This window comes from Dama dama, chromosome 19 (assembly GCF_033118175.1).
Source record: "Dama dama isolate Ldn47 chromosome 19, ASM3311817v1, whole genome shotgun sequence".
Taxonomy (NCBI): domain Eukaryota; kingdom Metazoa; phylum Chordata; class Mammalia; order Artiodactyla; family Cervidae; genus Dama; species Dama dama.
This window is the reverse complement of record NC_083699.1, coordinates 73,646,378-73,665,825: the sequence shown is the minus strand read 5'-3', so window position 1 is coordinate 73,665,825 and position 19,448 is coordinate 73,646,378. Positions and strand designations below refer to the sequence as shown.

The following is a 19,448-nucleotide window of genomic DNA, read 5'->3' as shown; positions in this document are numbered from 1 at the left end:
ACTGCTACTTCTTGACCTGCATATAGATTTCTCAGGAGGCAGGCAAGGTGGTCTGGTATTCCCATCTCTTGAAGAATTTTCCACAGTTTTTTGTGATCCACACAGTCAAAGGCTTTAGCATAGTCAATGAAGCAGAAGTAGATATTTTTCTGGAATTTTGCTTTTTCTATGATCCAATGGATGTTGACAATTTGATCTCTGGTTCTTCTGCCTTTTCTAAATCCAGCTTGAACATCTGGAAGTTCTCAGTTCACATGCTATTGAAGCCTAGCTTGGAGAATTTTCAGCCTTACCTTGCTAGCATGTGAGATGAGTGCAATTGTGTGGTAGTTTGAACATTCTTCGGCATCGCCTTTCTTTGAGATTGGAATGAAAACTGACTTTTTCCAGTCTTGTGGCCACTGCTGAGTTTTCCAAATTTGCTGGCATATTGAGTGCAACACTTTCACAGCATCATCTTTTAGGATTTGAAATAGCTCAACTGGAATTCCATCACCTTCACTAGCTTTGTTCATAATGATGCTTCCTAAGGCCCACCCCAGGATATCTGGCTCTAGGTGAGTGATCACACCATCGTGGTTATCTGGGTCATGGAGATCTTTTTTGTACAGTTCTTCTGTGTGTTCTTGCCACCTCTTCTTAATATCTTCTGCTTCTGTTAGATCCATGCCATTTCTGTCCTTTATTGTGCCCATCTTTGCATGATATGTTCCCTTGGTACCTCTAATTTTCTTGAAGAGATCTCTCATCTATCCCATTCTATTGTTTTCCTCTATTTCTTTGCACTGATCACTGAGGAAGGTTTTCTTATCTCTCCTTGCTATTCTTTGGAACTCTGAACTCAGGTGGATATATCTTTCCTTTTGCCTTTTGCTTCTCTTCTTTTCTCAGTTATTTGTAAGTCCTCCTCAGACTATCATCTTGCTTTTTTTGCATTTCTTTTTCTTGGGGATGGTTTTGATCATGGCCTCCCATACAATGTTATGAACCTCCATCCATAGTTCTTCAGGCACTCTGTCTATCAGATCTAATGCCTTGAATCTACTTGTCACTTCCCCTGTATAATCATTAGGGATTTGATTTAGGTCATGCCTGAATGGTCTAGTGGTTTTCCCTACTTTCTTCAATTTAAGTCTGAATTTGGCAACAAGGAGTTCATGATCGGAGCTACAGGTCAGCTCCTGGTCTTGTTTCTGCTGACTGTGTATAGCTTTTCTATCTTCGGCTGCAAAGAATATAATCAGTCTGATTTTGGTATTGACCATCTGGTGATGTCCATATGTAGAGTCGTCGCTTTGTTGTTGGAAGAGAGTGTTTGCTATGACCAGTGCATTCTCTTGGCAAAACTCTGTTAGCCTTTGCCCTGCTTCATTTTGTACTCCAAAGCCAAAGTTGCTTGTTACTCCAGGTATCTCTTGACTTTCTATATTTGCATTCCAGTCCCATATGATGAAAAGAACATCTTTTTTTTGGTGTTAGTTCTAGAAGGTCTAGAAGAGTTGGACATGACTGAATAACTGAACTGAACTAGAAGGTCTTGTAAGTCTTCACAGAACCGTTCAACTTCAGCCTCTTCAGCATTAGTGGTTGGGTCATAGATTTGGATTACTGTGATATTGAATGGTTTGGAAATGAACAGAGATTATTCTGTCATTTTTGAGGTTGCACCAAAGTATGCATTTTGGAATTTTTTGTTGGCTATGAGGGCTACTCCATTTCTTCCAAGGGATTCTTGCCCACAGTAGTAGATGTAATGGTCATCTGAATTAAATTCACCTGTTCTGATGCATTTTAGTTCACTGATTCCTAAAATGTCAATGTTCACTCTTGCTATCTCCTGCTTGACCACTTCCAATTTGCCTTGATTCATGGACCTAACATTCCAGGTTCCTATGCAATATTGCTCTTTATAGCATTGGACTTTACTTCCATCACCAGTCACATCCACAACTGGGCATTGCTTTTGCTTTGGGTCTGCTTCTTCATTCTTTCTGAAGTTATTTCTCCATTCTTCTCCAGTAGCATATTGGGCACCTACCAACCTGGGGAGTTCATCTTTCAGTGTCATATCTTTTTCCCTTTTCATACTGTACAGGGGATTCTCAAGCAAGAATGCTGAAGTGGTTTGCCATTCCCTTCTCCAGTGGACCACATTTTGTCAGAACTCTCCACCATGACCCATCCATCTTTGGGGGCCCTACATGGCATGGCTCATAGTTTCATGGAGTTAGACAAGGCTGTTATCCAAGTGATTAGTTTGATTAGTTTTCTGTGACTGTGGTTTTCATTCTGTATGCCCTCTGATTAATAAGCATAAGAGGCTTGTGGAAGCTTCCTGATAGGAGGAACTGGCTGTGGGGGAATCTGGGTCTTGTTCTGATGGGCTGGGCCATGCTCAGTAAATCTTTAATCTAATTTTCTATCAATGGGTGGAGCTGTGTTCCCTCCCTGTAGTTTGGCCTCCTTCAAAAGGACTTACAGTAGTCAACTATTTGGGGTATGGATGGATGGACAAACACAGAGATGAATGGAACAGAATACAGAACCCAGAAATAGGTCCACACAAATATGTCCAATTGATTTTTTAAAAATTAAATAATTTTTATTTTGCTAAAATATATATAACCACTTGAGAGTTTAAAATTCAGGAGCAATTAATACATCACAGTGTTGTATTAATCATCACCATTGTCTATTTTCAGAACTTTTTCATCACCCAAAATAGAAACTGCATATTATTAAGCTTTAGTCTTGCTTCCTACCCTACCTCACACCCTGGAAATCTGCTTTCTGTCTCTATGATAATTTGCCTCTTCTGGGTATTTCACATGCGTGAAATCATACACTAGGTGGCCTCCTACATCTGGCTTATTTCACTCAGTGTAGCATTCTCAAAGTTCACGCATGTTGCAACTGAGTAATGTTTTATTTTATGAATGAACCCCACTTTATCCATTCTTCTGTAGATGGACATCTGGGTTGTTTCTGTACTTTGGCTGTTGTGAATAGTGCTGTTATAAACATTTGTGTACAAACCTTTTTTTGAGTATCTGTTTTTGACTCTTTTGGGTGTACACCTAGGAGTGGAATTTCTGGGTCACACAGTAGTGCTATGTTGAACTCATTAGAAAGTGAAAGCATTAGTTACTCAGTCATGTCCAACTGTTTGCAACTCCAAGGACTGTAGCCCACCAGGCTCCTCTGTCCATGGAATTCTCCAGGCAAGAATACTGAAGTAGGTAGCCATTTCCTTCTCTAGGGAATCTCCCAATCCAGGAAGCAAATCCAGGTCTCATGCACTGCAGAGTCTTTACCATCTGAGCCACTGGGGAAGCCCTGGACTCATTAAGGAGAGGCCAAAGGTACTTCCAGAGAGGCTGCACCATTTTACACTCCCACCATGAATGTGTGAGGGCTCCAATTTCTCCACATCTGCTCTAACATTTGATATTTTCTGTCTTTGATACTAGCCATCCTTGTGGGGGTGAAGTGGTATCTCACTTGGCTTTAATAAGCATTTTTGGAATGAATAACAATGTTGAACAGCTTTTCTCAGGAAGACAGGCCCAGAGAAGATCACACAGCTAGCTGGAGGACAAGAAGGTGCTAAAGTCCTGGTAGAGAGTCAGCAGGAGACCCACCACCCAGGAAGTCCTCAGGGAGCAGGCCCAGGGCCCCTCCTGCACTGATCCAGCTGAGCCTGGGCTGGCGTTCCGAGGCCCCTGAGATCATCCCAGTTCAGGATTCCTGACCTCTGGGACCCCATCCCTTTTGGGGGAGCCACACAGACTTCCCTGGTGGCTCAGATGGTAAAGACTCTGCCTGCAATGCAGGAGACCCAGGTTCGATCCCTGGGTTGGGAAGATCCCCTGGAGAAGGAAATGGCAACCAACTCTAGTATTCTTGCCTGGAAAATCTCATGGACCAAGGAGCCTGGTAGGCTACAGTCCATGGGGGTCTCAAAGAGTCAGATATGACTAAGCGACTAAAACACACACAGACTGAAGCTTCTGTCTGGGGCAAGAGGAGAAGATTGCAGTGTCCAGGCTTGCTTGAGGGGCCAAGGCCAAGCAGCCAAAGGGCAGGGGCCCCTTCCATCCCCATCCCACCAATGGGACCTCCTTCTCCCCGACTTCTGGGCATGTCACACAGGGAACACTTCTTCCTCCTTGGGCCCTGGGAGGGTCTGGCATGACCTGGGCACCCAACAAGTGTCCTGAGTGCTGAGTCCTGAGTGCTGGACACCATCCACCCAAGTTCATCTACTAGTTTTATGACTTTGGTCAAATTCCCTGGGATCAATCCCTGGGTCGGGAGGATCCCCTGGAGGAGGGCATGGCAGCCCACTCCAATTTTCTCACCTGGAGAATTCCATGGACAGAAGAGCCTGGTGGGCTACCGTCCATGGGGTCACAGAGTTGAACACCACTGGGCACACAGCTGGTTAACTTCTCTGTGCCTCAGTCTCCCAGTCTATGGAATAGGGCTGATAACAATGCTGATTAAATGGAGCAGTTCTGAGATTAGGTGAGGGCAGGTGCCAGGTACTCAGATCAGGGCCGGTGCACAGTGGGGCTGGGGTGTCTGTTATGTAGCATCATCCAGATGTGGGCCACTGCCTGGAGGAGGAGCTGAGGCTCAGGCCTCCAGGGCAGTGACCTGGCTGAAGGCAGGACAGGCCCTCACTGGGCCCTTCTCTGGTTGCACAGGCTGCCTCCAAACACCCCAGGTCGCTCTGGGTTGCTGGCAGGTAAGGGGCTGCTGTGGAAACTCCCGGTGCAGTGGAAAGTCCAAAACTCTACAGGAGCCTGTGTGCTAACCTCCAAGCCAGCGGCCAGGCGATGCCCAAAGCAACCAGTCCAGCCTGACAACGCAGAGCCACCTGCAAGGGTGTTGGGACTTTAAAAAGTGAAGTGAAGACTTTGGTCTTCTTGGCAGTTTGTAAATTTCCCGTGAACAGTTGGCTTGTGGCTAAGGCATCCCCCAGTGACCACTTAGCCCCCCAAGGAGAAAATCCACCAGGTGCAAAGTGACGCTGGAGGACCACGACGCTGAAAGGGGGAGGCCCTCTGGGCCGATCACCCCAAGGCCACAAACATGGCTCCATGGCATCCCGGTGCCTCTGTGTGTGAATCTGGGGGCAACTTAGGACAGGCAACCCAAGCCCCACACCTCCATGTCCACACCTACAGCAGCCACTGGGCTCAGTGCCCCAGAGGTGGGCAGCACCAGGGCCCTGCTCCCAGGTCAGTTCCCAGAACATTCTACAGGAGAGCTGGCCCAAGAGAGCCACCCTTAAGTCCTGGCCCCTGAGATGACAGCAGCCTCCGCCCTCACCATGGCCTCCTGTGCCAGATCCCAGGCTGTTGGAGCTCACCTCTGACACCCCCTCCCCAGGCTTGGAGCAGCCCGAGGGCCCAGGACCTGGAGGTGGGAACACCAAGGCAGGGCTCCTGCATCAGGAGGGGGCCCCACAATCCCCCCACCCTGAACCCTCACCTCAGTGTAACACATGAAGGCTGACACACGTGAGAGGTCTTGGGGACACCACCAGCCAACAGGTCATGAGTCTCCTCACTGCCCCATGTGGTGGGTCCCAGCCCAGTGCTGGCCCTGACCCCAGGCTTCCCCCCACTCACCTGTCCCCAGGTGTCCAGCTCTTCTCCCTAACACAACTTGGCCGGATGCCTTCTTCCAGAAGCCTCCTGGACTCTGCACCCTGACCACATGGATGGGCCTTCCCACCATGTCTCAGACCCCTGCCCGCCTCCCAGACCATGCTCCCTGGGCCACCATGTGCTCAGGGTCCGTGGACACCCTGGTCCTCTGCCCCTGCCCACCCGTTGCTGGTATGCTGTTCCCAGCTCATGAACCAGGGACCCCTGCTGCAATCCTCCAGGGAGCCTTCACCACTTCCCCCAGAAGCTTCTGTCCCCCATCCTAGGAAGACCCCTGGGGTGCCCCTCCCTGGACTGTGAGCCAGCCAGACAGGGGCTCCCATGGCTAATATTCAGACATGTCTGTCCATGGGGTCAGTCACCTTCCTAGAAGCTTTACTTCCCAACACACCCAGGGGAGGTAGAGGATGGATTGACCCTGAGGACTCCCAGTGGAAAGTGTCCATTTCAAAGATGAGAGGAGAGACACTTGCGCCGCATCACCCAGCCTCCAGGTGATGCCCAGCACTGAACCCACTAACACACTAAGTCATAGCCCAGGGCACCCCTTATCAGACGGCACCCCTCACTGGACCCTTCCTACAGCCCCAGACTAGGGATTCTGAGCAGCAGCTGCGGAGGCAGCAGTGCCCACGCCCATCCGGGACTCTGCCCCTGTTCAGCTCCCTGGAAGCTTCCTGCGCTGGCCCCTGGTCGCTGCTGGAGCAGCTGGGTGAAGGACACTCAGCACTGCTTTCCCCCATTTGAACAGTGCCCCGTGGGATGCTGGCCGGAACCACATTTTGGGAATTGAGTCTAGATGCTTCTTTACAAAGGAAAGAAAAGTCAACAGTCTGCCAGAGGTGTTCAAGGGCGCTGGCAGGTGGCTGGGACCTTGGGGAACTCAGTCACGGGGAAGTTTCCGGCCCCTGAGGAGGCTGCCTGGGCCCTGATTGGCGGAGCGTCCTTTGCTCTATCCCAGGAGACGCAGGTATAACAGACTCCGGCCCCAAGGAGGCCGGAGGGAGCGCTCAGGGCTCCCTCTCCCCGACCAGGTGAGCCCGCCCAGGTGTCCCCAGCGCAGGCGGAGCGCGAGGACCAGGAGGCGGACACGGCCCGGACACCCCACAAGGCCAGCGGCGCCCTGAGGCCCCGAGACCCCAGGCGGAGAGACGGGGTCCCCAGCGCCGCGTCCGCGGACCCCGCGATGGCGGGCGAGGCCCGGGCCGGTGGGGACGCGGCGCTGCGCCGCCTGCTGAGGCTGCACCGCACGGAGATCGCGGTGGCCGTGGACAGCGCCTTCCCGCTGCTGCACGCCCTGGCCGACCACGACGTGGTCCCTGAGGACAAGTTCCAGGTGGGCCGCGACCCAGAGTCGCTACGCGCGGGAGCCTTGCCCACACGCCGTCCCCGGAGCGGGCAGGGTCTCGGAAGACGCGTTCCAGAGGGACCTCCCCCGCCCCGCCCCGCCCCTCCCCATTCTCCGCCCTCAACGCTCCTCCCCTCCCCGAAGCCGCGAAGCCCTAGGGTCCCAGCTCCTAACTCCGCAGCCTGACCACGCCCCACCCACCAGCGGAGAGCGTGGTCTCCAGGACAAGTCACCGAGCCCCCAGCGCCCTCCCTGCCCTCCCCCAGCCGCCTTTAAACTGAGCACAGTCCCATAAGATGAAACCCAGGTGGCCCCCCACGTCACCCCAGCACCCCCACGCCATCCCCACACCGGCCCCAAGCCTAGGGTTTGGACACAGCTGCCTCCTCGGGGTCAGCATCCGCCCTCCGACCCGCGGGGGAGGTGGCAGGAAGGGGGGCCTGGACACCGCAGGGCAGGGCCCCCACTCCCACCTTTGTTGCAGGAGACGCTGCGCCTGAAGGAGAAGGAGGGCTGTCCACAGGCCTTCCACGCGCTCCTCTCCTGGCTCCTGACCCAGGACGCGGGCGCCATCCTGGACTTCTGGAGGGTTCTCTTCAAGGACTACAACCTGGAGAGATACGCCCGGCTGCAGTCCATCCTGGACACCTTCCCCAAAGGTGGGGGGCACCGGGGGCTGGGGTCCTGGCCGGCTCGGCCTCCCTCAGAGGGGCTGGGGCAGCTGGAGTCGGTTTCTGGGCCCCAACTGCACTGTAAGAGGGGAGGGATGGGGGTGTTTAGGGAGCCCCTGAGGTTGCCTAGACTGTCTTGGGTTCTAAGAGACCAAGGGGCAGGCCTCACTTCCCTGAACGAAGGGTCCTGCACATGCCCCGCAGACGTGGACCTCAGCCAGCCCCGGAAGGGGAGGAGGCCCCCGGCCGGTCCCAAGGCCACTGTGCTGCTGCCCAGGCCCCCCACCAAGAGGAAGGCACTCGAGGAGCCACGGACTGCCCCACCAGCAGCCCCGTCCCCAAGGGGCACCTCCAGTCCAGGTGCCCCATTTGTGGAGCTGGTGGGGTCACAGATCCCCGGGGTAGCTCCACACCCACCTGCGACCACACTCCTCCCTGACCACCCCGTCCCAACCAGCTCCGGGGGCATCTGTCCCTCCTACCTGACCAGCCTGGCAGAGGTCCCTCCAGGGACATGGACACCCTGGGTGAGCCCAGCAGGCCGTGCTGCCCCCTGAACCCCCCGAGTAGGCAGACGGGTGTACTTCCTTTCTCCTGATGTGAACACCAGAGCTGGGTAAAGCAAGCGGGTCCACCAGAGTCTGGGAGTCCCCTGCTGGAGCTCTCCCACCTGCCCCCCAGCCTTGGCCCCCCCCCCAGCCTTGGCTGAGCAGAGGAAAGAGGGCCAGGCTGTCTGTTCTCCCCTCACCCCGCCAACACAGGCTCCCAAACCAAGGCCAAGCCCGCCAAGAAGCCTGACAGCAACGCAGAACCACAGCGCCTCCCGCTGGGCAACGGTGAGCCAGGTCCAAGGTCCTGGGGTCAGGGGCCATCCTGGGAGCTGGGACCATGCTGGCCTGGGGTCACCCCACCTGTTCCCATCTGAATGTCCTGACCGTCGGGGCCAGCTTGGACTCTGCTCCCTCCAGAGAATCCTCCTTGTCCCTCGGCTGGACACAACCTAGGACCCTAGAGACCTCCTGTGGTCAGCTGGTGCCAACCTGTGGGCAGTCCCTGAGGACCCTGCCCCTTCCCAGCACTGTCCGGGGTCATGTCCCAGGGTCCCTGGTCATTCCTGCCCACTGTCTTCAGCCAGCTCACACCATACACCAGGCCATACCACACACATGTACACACACACACACACACACACACACACACACACACACACACACACATCACAGCCATCTCTGCATTGATATGCAGACTGTCTGTCTGTCTGTCTGAGTCTGGCCTGCCCTGGGTGGAAAGAAGGAAGGATTCTGTTGCCCAGACCCCTCTGGCTCCCCACTGCCTGTGCTCAGGGGTCATCACCCAACTGATGACCACCTCTTCCCCACTTTGATGCTTGCTTTCCTAGGAATTCAGACCATGTCCACTTCGGTCCAGAGAGCCATGGCTGTGTCCTCTGGGGACGTCCCAGGAGCCCGCGGGGCCGTGGAGGGGATCCTTATCCAGCAGGTGTTTGAGTCAGGTAGATGGTGCTGGGTGAGGCTGCCAGCACATCCACATCCCCACGCAGCTCCCTGGAGGCTCTGGAGCAGCCAGGACATGGGCGAGGCAGCTGGCTTGCCCTGCTCCCCCAGTGGGTCTGCCATCTCTGGAGGAAATGGTCTGGGCAGGGGGGACTCTTGGACTCTAAGGGGGACGAGCACAACCCCTGCCCTGCCCGACACACCACTGCATCACCTCCTTCGTCTACTCCCTGTGCTGGGCACCTACAGGGCACGTGAGGACCCTGGGAACTGATGCAGGTTCTAGTCTCACCAGGCTCCACAGATGGTCCCTGCAGCAGATTCCTAGGGCTGTTGTGACAAATCGCCACAAACAGGGTGGCTTCAAGCAGCTCCAAAACCACCGTGCGGGCAGGACCACACTTGCCCCCTCACAAGGCTCTATGGCAGAATCTTCCTAGCTCCTGCAGCTCCTGGAGTGGCCACCCCAACCCTGTGCCCTGGCTTGTAGTATCATCACTCCAGCCTCTGCCTCCTCCCTGTGTCTCTGCCTTCTCTTCTCAGAAGGACCCTGTCCTTGGACGTAGGGTTCAGTGTGAGCCCATCTTAACATCTACAAAGATCCGACTTCCAAATAAGGTTGCTTCTGAGGTTCCAAGTGGATGTGAATTTGGGAGACACGCTTCCTTCCCCCAGCGGAGAACCCTACCTGTGCCCAGGACCCTGGACCCAGAGTTGACTAGGGGTGAGGTTGAAGGAGGAACAGCATGCTGTAGAGCCTCCCTACCAGGCCCCCCCATCTCCCCTCAGGTGGCTCCAAGAAGTGCATCCAGGTTGGGGGGGAGTTTTACACGCCCAGCAAGTTTGAAGACCCCACTGGGGGAAAGAACAAGACCCGCAGCAGCAGCCTGAAGACCCTGGTTCGAGCCAAGGGGACCCAGGCCCCTGCCCCTGTAAGCACTGCGGGGACCACCCCTGGGGAAGCCTGGCCTTCAGTCCTCGCACTCGAAGGACAGTGGCGTCACCTCGGGTCAGGAGCTCTGCTGGGGCTGGGGTCGGCCCCTCCTGCCCAGACTGCCTCCTCTGTCCTGTTGCTGACCTGCCCACATCTCCCCGCAGGGTGGAGGTGACCCGAGGGCTGGCCTGCGGGACAGAGCCCCAGCCCCTCCTGCCCTCCCCAGTGAGCCCCAGCTGCACCAGGTAGCGCCCGGAGCATTCCAGGATCCGAGGAGGGGGGTGGTTTCTGTCCTTCGTCCAGGGACTGGGGGATAAAGGCCCAGCTTCTGCTCACAGTGTGGAGTTCTTTATTTTAATAGTCTTTTTTTTTTCCTGATAATACACAACTGTAAAAAGTCACATAAGTCAGAGCAAGTGAGTCCTCCTGGGCCCAGGTGCCCACTGTCCCACGCTCATAGTTGGGCCCTTAGGTGGGACGGTGGCCCCTGCTGGAAGTCACAGAATCTCTTGGGCTCCTCCCACTGGTTCTGAACAAGGTGGAACCAGCTCTAGAACCCGGCACCTCCACCAGATGCCATGCCTGCTCCCAGGAGCTCCAAGGCTGGCGGGATCCGGGGGTGGGGTGTTACTACGGTCAGCGTGCTCATCGCTGTGCACATCGGTCCAGCCCTGTCGTCCCAGGGCAGGGGAGGGGGACTTCCGAAGGAGATGACATCCAAGGAGGCACGGTGGGTGCATCCAGCCAAGGGTGCCAGGAAGCCTCAGGCAGAGGGGACAGCGGGTGCCCAGGGCCAAGGGGAACACTGCCGGGCCTGCCCTCCACTGCCCTGTGAGGAAGGGCCTGCTTGGGGATGGGCCTGCAGCCTCAGGGCCCTGGAGCGCAGGCACCCGTGGGAAGCCAGACTTTCTTAAAGACTGTTCTTTCTTCCCAAGAGGGGGTGGTGCTAGAGTCTCAAAGATGGTGGGGTCGTGGGGAGCCCCAGGGAGCAGGCAGTCAAGGCAGGATTTCAGCTGGGAGTGGGCCAGGGAACTTGGGTGCCCCTGGGCGGCTATTGTGGGGGTGGGGGTCTCTGGCAGGGCCGCCCCATCCTGGGTCTTCCAGACACACGTGTCTCTTGTCAGAAGAATGAGGACGAGTGTGCGGCCTGCCGGGACGGCGGGGAGCTGCTCTGCTGTGATGGCTGCCCCCGTGCCTTCCACCTGGCCTGCCTGACCCCGCCACTCAGCGAGATCCCCAGGTGTGCCTCTGCCCCCGATTCCCCCCAGCCGCCCCCACTTCCCCCCAACTGCCCCTCCCACCCTCATCCAGAAGTCCCATCGCTCCACCGGTGGACAGTGAGGCCAGCTTGGGAGGGGCCCTGGTTCAGGTCTCTGAGTGGTGGGTCTGGGGCCTGGGATCTTCCCACCCCACCTCCCCACGTGGCCATGCTTTCCCTCCAGCCTGGCCTATGGGGCCCTGAGACCCAAGGCAAGGAGTAGCCATTCTATCCCATCTCATCTCCCCCGCCCTGGCCCAAACTCCCCTGAGCAGCTAACCCCCAGCCCTAAGCAGAGTCTGACTCCAAGTCAGGTTGGGAAGCATGGAGGCCACAGAGCTGCTCCCCAAGGGCCAGGGGACTCCCCATCCTCCGCCTGGCGCAAGGACCCCTGTCCTGGCCCACGGGGAGAGCACTGCCCTCTACCACCAGCTCGCACAGGTCAGGGCAGCCCGGTCTGTGGGGAGGAGCACAGGGTCTGTGGGGAGGAGCACAGGGTCTGTGGGGAGGAGCACGGCATCGGCATTCTCCACCCGGCCCTGCTCCACTCACTGCACAACCTTGAGCAGGTCACATCTCTGGCCGGGGTCATCCCTCGCTTCCGCTCAATACTGCCCTTCTGTTCTCTTCCATTCTCTTCCTTCCTGCCCCTGACTGGCTCCCTTTCTGCTGGGCACCGTCCCCCCAGGGAATTGGGGGAGGGTCCCAAGGGTGTAACTAGGCCTGCCTCGGAGGCCCCACCTGCAAGGCAGGGTCCATGGAAGCCAAACACAGGCTCAGGCCACTGCTGGTTCCCAGGTGTCAGGAATTCTCGGGGCTCATCTGAAAAGCACTCAGGGAATGTGCCATGCTGGTGAAGGCCATCCCACCAGGGCTAGCTATCCTGGACCTCCAGGCTCTCCCAATGATGAGTGGGCAGGCCCTTCCCCTGGTCTCCCACCCACTTTCCTGCTGGGCCCGGGTTCCCCCTCTGGGGACCATGAGGGTGGGTGACCTGGAGGAGCTGTCAGGCCTCCCCTGCGCTGCCAGTATGGGAGTCTACTGTCCCCTCTGTCCTGCCCCGCATGTCCCCGGCTGGTGACCAGTGGGACCTGGAGGTGCTCCAACTGCGTCCAGGGAACAACAGCCCAGCGGGACCTGCCCCGGGCAGAGCAGCCCCGGCCCCAGGAGCTGCCTGCAGAGTCCCCGGTATGCCCAGACCTTTCCCCGCCCCGCTGTCTACTTGCTCCCTGCCTCCCGGCCACTCTTGTGGATTGGACCTGCCCCAGCCATAAAGCCATGCACCCCTCCGCTGGCCTGGCCCCATTGGTCTGACTTTCTCCTTCCTGTGGGGCCCTGGGGGTGCAGCCCATTGGGAAGTGGCCCTTATGAGGACCGCTTTCTCAGTATGCTGATTCTGGGCCCTCAGCTGTCAGCTGACACAGGGGACACACTTCAACCACAGATAACATTCTCCAAAATGTTGTAAGCGTTCTGTTGCCACAAAGGCAGGAAGGACATGACACGCGCCCCAGAGTGTTTACTCTGACAGCCTCCCAGGGCCACAGGGCACCGCCTTCAGGTGGGGAGAGGTTCAGGGGCTGCAGACCCAGGAACCGTGCCTTGACTTTTCCCACCCAGTGTGGGCCCCAGGCTCCCCACGCTCATGAACCCTGGGGTGGTTCTAGGCAAGCCCCCTGCAGCCCCTCTGAGAGCTGACCCTCTGCTTCCAGGCCTTCCCAGGGCTGAGGTCAGGGGAAGAGGCGAGGGCAGTGCCCAGGGAGCCGCCCCCTGGGACGGACGCTGCGGTCACCTACAAGCACCTGCTGGCCCCGCCCTCTGCAGCCCCCCTGCCGGTGCTGGACCCCTCTGCCCTGCGCCCCCTACTGTGTGTGGGCCCTGAGGGCCAGCAGGTGAGGGGGTGCTGGGGTCAGGGAGCCCAGGGCCTCTGGGGCAGCCAGGTGAACCTGAAATAGGACAGTGATGGGCAAGCGGGGGTAAGGAGGTAGGAGTTGGGGGGTGGGTATGGAGCTGTTGGGAGCTGCCAGGCCGGGCATGGGGACGGCAGGTGGGAGGAGGCTCAAGGGAGGCTCAGAGGTTGTGGGGGCTGTGAGATTGCACAGAACAAGGTGGGGGCTCTCGGGAGAGGGTGGGGGGAAGGAGGCTTCTGGAGGGATTCCAGCTGGGGTGACCATTCTCTCCTCGCTTGAAACCAAGCGCCATTCCCCGCTGCCTGTCCACCCCCGCACCCACCCAACCAGGGCAGTATAATAAAGCTGGTAGTTTGCCGTCTACCTGGGACCTGGTAGTCCCCGGTCTCCCAGTCCCTCCTCCATCCTCTGGAGCCCGGCATCCGGGGACCTCTTGACCAGCCCTGGAGGGGGCCTGGGCCCACCAAGGAGGATGGAGATGGGGCATTTGGTTTCTCCAAGCTGCAGCCCAAAGGTGCTGGGGTGCCCTTGACCTCTCCTGGTCTGGATCCCGAAACTTCGGACCCGCTCCCCCACCCCGTGCGCCCCTCCCAGCCATTCAGCTCTGGCGGGATCCCGGCGGTCCCGAACGCCAGATGCTCAGGCCACCGCCACTACCCCCCACCCCACAATCCCGGCCTCGCCCGGGTGCTCGGTCACCCCGCCGTGGTCTGTCGGTCCACAGGGCCCGGTGCCCGGCGCACGCTGCGGGGTGTGCGGGGACGGCACGGACGCGCTGCGGTGCGCACACTGCGCTGCCGCCTTCCACTGGCGCTGCCACTTTCCCGGCGGCGCCGCTCGGCCTGGGTGAGTGCGGGGCCCGGGAAGGGGAGGGAGTGGGGGAGGTGGAGGGGGGGGCCGGCGCCCCCCATCAAGACTCTTCGAGACCCGGGTCCCCAGAGGGCGCTCCCAGCCTGGCCCCAACCAGCAGCCCGAAGCCTCTTCTCCGCTCGCCAGGGCCGCCCTGCGCTGCAGAGCCTGCTCCGGAGACCCTGCCCCCGCCCCTGGGGAGGGGGCGCCCGCTGCGAGCCCGGCCCGCCCGGCTACCACGACCCCCAAGCTCACCACCGGCGCCGTCGGCCCCGGGGCGCAGGTGAGGGGAGCGGCGCCGCGGGGCTGGGGGTGGTGGGCACATCGCCAGGGGAGGCCCGGGGGCCAGCTTCGCAGTGAGCACCAAACCGCCTGACGGTTGTGTATGTATGATATTTGTGTTTAAATCGACTCCTGTTTAACTTAAATCTACCTAAAAAGGAAACCCTCCTGGGACTTCCCTGGTGATCCATTAGCTAAGACGCTGTGCTCCGGGCCAGAGTTCCATCCCTGGTCAGAGGACCAGATGCACAGCCAAATAAATAAATTTTTTTTTTAAAAAAAGGAAACCCTCCTAAGCAACAGTGGCTGTGACGTCTCCGGTTGCTTGCAGGCCTGGCTCACAATTAACCCAGGCTCAGGGCTCCCCTAACCCCCAGCACCCTACCCCCAGCTTCCCTGAGCCCATCCCGGACCCCCAGAGTGCCCTGTGCCAGGAGGGCCATCCTGGGGTGGGCGTGGGGTGGGGAGAGCCGCAAGGAGGCTCCCCACCAGGAATGAGCAAGCAGGCACACACAGGTGAGCAGTGTGACTCCCCCCGCCCCTGTGTCATCCCCACAGTCCTCCAGCAGCCTGGGACCCCGGGACCTTGGGAGGAGTAACTCTAACCTCATTGAACCTTACTTCCCAGGGCTCCCTCAGAACCTGGGGACCCCACCACCACCACAAGTTTCTCCTGTTCAGAAGCCTCCAGCCCCCAGCAGGGATCTCCTGACTCCATCCCTGCCCCCCAAAGAATCCTTGGGGGGCCCAGGGTGGTAATGTCCTACCCCTGTCCATGGTCCATCCCACCTCCCAGCCTCGCCTCCGTCTCTTCCCTCCCTACACCCGGTGGGTGACGGGGCTCCGGGACACTGGGCACAGAGGGCCCCCACCCACTGGTGCCCCGTTCCTTCTGGAAGCCTCACCTCACCCCCAGCCATCTGCTGTCCGCGCTGAGCCACACCAGGCTGGTGGCACCTCCAGGGGCCGGAACAAGCGGCTGTTTGTAGCTGCAAACCGGGCATTGTCTTAGGGTTCCACTTAGTATGGCCTGTCCCCCTCCTAACCTGTGATGGGGGAGTGTGCCTCATCTCCTGCTCTGGCCCCTTTCCCAGCGGCAGGGCAGGGAATGTTGGCATGACTGTTGGGTCACTGAAGGGCTGGCTTGGGATCAGACCCTTCCTCTCTGGGTCTGGATTCTCATTGGTGACAGGAGTCCTTCCAGCTGCTCCTTCCCCCAGAGCTGCAGAGGCAGGCAGGCCCCCGGGCCTTGGGCAGCCACTTCAGAGGGGTGGCAGGGCCCTGGGTGGGCAGCCCCCACCTCACTCATGCCCGCTCTGTCTCTGCCCTGCCCCCAGGAGCTGGATGTTAGAATTCAGTTCCCAGGGTCCCACCTGGAGAAGTACATAGCACCCGCGGCCCTGGCATGGCCACTGCCCCCAGCCCTGCCCCTCTGTAGGGAGTCCTGCTTCTGCAGTGATGACCCCAGCAGAGGTATGGAAGTTGGGTTGACCTCCTATCTTTCTGGGGTCCAGGCGGGGGACGATTCTGCTGGTCATGAGCCGGTTCTGCACAGGGATGACCTGGAGTCCCTCCTGAGTGAGGTAATGTGTCACCCGGCCCCCTCCTCCTCCCCTCCTCCCCTTCCTCCACAGCCTCTGAAGCAGTCAGCACCCCTACTCTGGGCCCATGGCATTCCATGGGCTCCTATTGCCAGATGGCACTGGTCCGTCCATGCACAAACAAGCCAGAGGGGGCCCCGAGCTGCCTCCCTTCCCAGCCTCCCTGGAGGTCCCAGGCCTGGGACCCTGAAGGGCTGGCAGCGCAGAATCTGGCACCAGGGCCGCAGAAGCCTGACGTGGAGGCAGAGACTTTCCCCAGGTGCGGGGGTGGGGGGGGGTGCTGGGCACTCTGGACCCTGCAGATCCCTCACTCACTGCTCTCAATGCAGGCTTCTCCACCTCATGATGAGCAGCTAGAATAATTGGGAAGAAAAGGTGGCTTTTAGAAAAGGTCAAATTTCTCCAGCCACCCCCAGGCCCCAGGTGGCCAGTGTATGTCCTCCTCAGGACCCTGGTGTGGCACCTTGGGGATCCCAGCTGACCATGGAGGTCCTGCCTTATGTGATGGGCTGGGCACAGGCAGGTCCCAGATACTACAGGTGTCCTTAGAGACCCCAGGGGCCCCAGGAGGCCGGGGTGACCCGAGGTGCCGATATAAGAAGACATGGTGGGGGGCAGATGCTCAAGCCCCTTGTGGAGCAGGTCACCTTGTTGTTGGAATATTGGGCGTTCCCGTGGCTCCCCCAGTCCTGCTGGAGTGCCAGGCAGGCCCTGCAAAGAGCTGGGCAGAGGGAGTGAAGGAGCTGGCTCTGCCAGTCACCCAGGAAGAAGCCATGAGGAGCTGAACGGCCATGGTGGCCACGCCCAGGCTTCAGGGATGCTTGGAGGGCATGTACGGTGGGGCCTCAGGCCTCAGCTTCCCCACCTATGAGCAGGACGGCTAGGTCGGATGTTGATGACTCATGTGGCCCTGGAGGCCAGGGAGGACCGGTTGTGGGCCAGGCAGGCACACCTGCCCCCTGAGGCTCCCGCCAGGCCCTGAGCCTGCTCTCTGCTCTGGCCGCAGCACTCCTTTGACGGCATCCTGCAGTGGGCCATCCAGAGCATGTCCCGCCCGCTGGCCGAGGCGCCCACCTTCCCCTCCTGATCTGGATGCCGGGCTGACCCAGACTGGGCTGCAGACAGCATGGGAGGGGGAGGGGAGGCACCCGTGGGAGGGAGGTAAGGGGAGGTTAGGGCCAGGATCTGAGATGTTCCTTGTGCCGTCAACACTCAGCTGATCAGCACCCTGTCTAAAATTAAAATCACTTCTGCGTGCTCATCATGAGTTTGTTTTGGAGGGTCTGTTTCTGGTGCCCGTCGTGTAGGCTGAGCTGGCTGTATTGGAAAGAGGGTGCCAGAATGCTGCTGGGAGCAGGAGTCCCTCTTCTCCCCCTCTGCAGGAGCCCCCGGCACAGCCCCTGCCCCACCGGTCTGGCTCTGCCCACTTTTGCCTGCCCCCCGCCAGCTGTTCCTACCACCTCTGCCCCTCACAGGGCCCAGCCCAGCCCCACCTCAGGGCCTTTGCAGGGGCTGCTCCCTCTGCTCGGGGTTCCCCTTGGTACTTTGCCTCTTTTTTCACCCATGGGAGGTCTCAGCTCCAAAGCCACCTCCTTATTCTTCCATTCAGAGGGTCATTTATTCGGGAAACCCTTCCTGTGACTCTTCTATAGGCTGAGCCCTAGGGGACATTCTGGTGGCAGGTCATTCACAAGAGGAGGGTGACCTTAGACAAGACAGGGCCAGGTGGCCAGCGTGTGTGGGGGGAGGGGCCGGGAGCTGGGGTGTCTGGGACAGACACCAGGTCAGGGGTGGGGGTGCTGTGGGCTGTGGGGGACAGCGCCGGGCTTCTCCTGCTCACCGCACCTGCCACCGGAAGGGAGCCCGTCAGAATGGAGATCTTTCCTGGTGGTCTCTGTCTCCCCTAGAGCAGCCCCTGGGGACCCGGGACGCTGTCTAGTTCTCAGCCATGTCCCCAGGCCCTGGCACAGCTGCTGGGTCACTGCTGCCGCAAGGAGATGGCAGGGCTGTCATACCCCTCCCCTGCCGGGACCCCTCGGTAGAAGCCCTGATGGGGGTCAGAGCCCTGGGGAGGAAGGGGGTGGTCGCAGGCCTGCTGTGCCCTGTGAGTAGGGGGCAGCAGTGGATGTGTGTGGACCGGGGACTCGTGGGTTGTGTCCCCACCTGGGGTCGAGCAGGCAGGGAGCAGTACAGGAATGGGGGTCCCAGCACGGGACTCACAACCCTTGGACTTTGGGGGGTCTAGTGGCTCACTGAGCCCCTCCGGAGCCCCTTTGTGCTGGGCACACATTAGGCAGCCTCTGTGGGGGTGGGGTTGGGAGGAGCTGACCTGGGACAGCGCTGGGGAGGGGCTGGCAGACACCTTCCGGTGTCGGGGTAACTGCCCCAGGTCACAGGGTGAAGTTGTTTATTCAAACAGGGACCCACTGGGGAGGACACTAGTGTCACATGCCTGAGTGGGCAGCTGTTCCAGGGCGGCCAGGCCAGGCGGGCAGCAGTGGGGCAGACGGCAGTGGACAGTGATGCCAGGACATGGCCACATGTGGAGTGGCCCAGTTGAAGACTGGATCACATTTGTGGACAAAGAAAGACCTGGTGGAGGGAGGGACTAGAGACCAGGCTTGGGTGGCTGATCGGGGGAGGAGTGAGCAGGGCCCGTGGCGGGGTGTGGAATGGACCAGGGGCGGGGATGGAGCAAGGGCTTTCTGACTAATGGGGGGCCCTGCTTGTCTGAGAGCTGGCTCTTCCCCAGGGAACCCAGCTGCCGTCCCTGCCCCTGTCCTGCACCCATAGGATGAAGCAGGGCTGGATGAAGGCTGCAAAACCCAGTGGGGGTGACACAGTGGGGGCAGTGGCAGTGGTGGAGGAACATGTCAGGGAACTGACCAGGGTGGACCCAGATGTCACAGACACCCTGCCCATCATTGTCCACATCCTCCAAGGACCCCCACAGCTGCTGAGCACAGACGTGACCAGCCCTCCTCTCAGCCCACTGCAGCCCCCCGGCCACTGGGTCTCATCCTGGGCTCTGGAGACCCCAGCCTCATCAGAATCCCTCTGTGGACAGGTCCATGAAGACCCTCCCTTGGGGGCTCAGGGCTCCCGTTGGTGGCCCAGTGGCCTCCATTGCACCTGGGTTACTTTCCTCAAGTTCAGGAAATGTCGCTCCACACTTGGGCACGGGGTGGGGTGGGGTGAGGGGCACACAGCAACCCCGAGGGTTGTCTGTCTGTCCATCCATGGTGTGCATGCAGGGAGCTTGTGGGAAGGAGGAGGTGGGGAGGGGCCATTCCTGCTATCAGAAGCCGGGGTTGGTGGCATTGTGTTTGTACAGTGATTTAGGCTTAGAGGACAGGAGAGAACGACTGTCCAGAGTGGGTTCTACCTTTCTGCAGCCCCTGTA

General features: G+C 59.0%; 1 protein-coding gene across 1 annotated transcript; it reads left to right on the top strand.

The window, feature by feature from the left end:
* Positions 1-5,176: 5,176 nt before the first annotated feature.
* Positions 5,177-17,132, top strand: AIRE (autoimmune regulator). The gene is made up of 17 exons (XM_061168046.1): positions 5,177-5,246; positions 5,356-5,444; positions 6,264-6,390; positions 6,713-7,014; positions 7,511-7,685; positions 7,902-8,057; positions 8,459-8,533; positions 9,097-9,210; positions 10,001-10,143; positions 10,310-10,390; positions 11,270-11,385; positions 12,489-12,591; positions 13,116-13,295; positions 14,038-14,159; positions 14,310-14,445; positions 15,959-16,027; positions 17,052-17,132. Exons 1-17 carry the CDS (start codon positions 5,177-5,179, stop codon positions 17,130-17,132), a joined length of 2,139 nt encoding a protein of 712 aa, XP_061024029.1.
* The last annotated feature ends 2,316 nt before the right edge of the window (positions 17,133-19,448 follow it).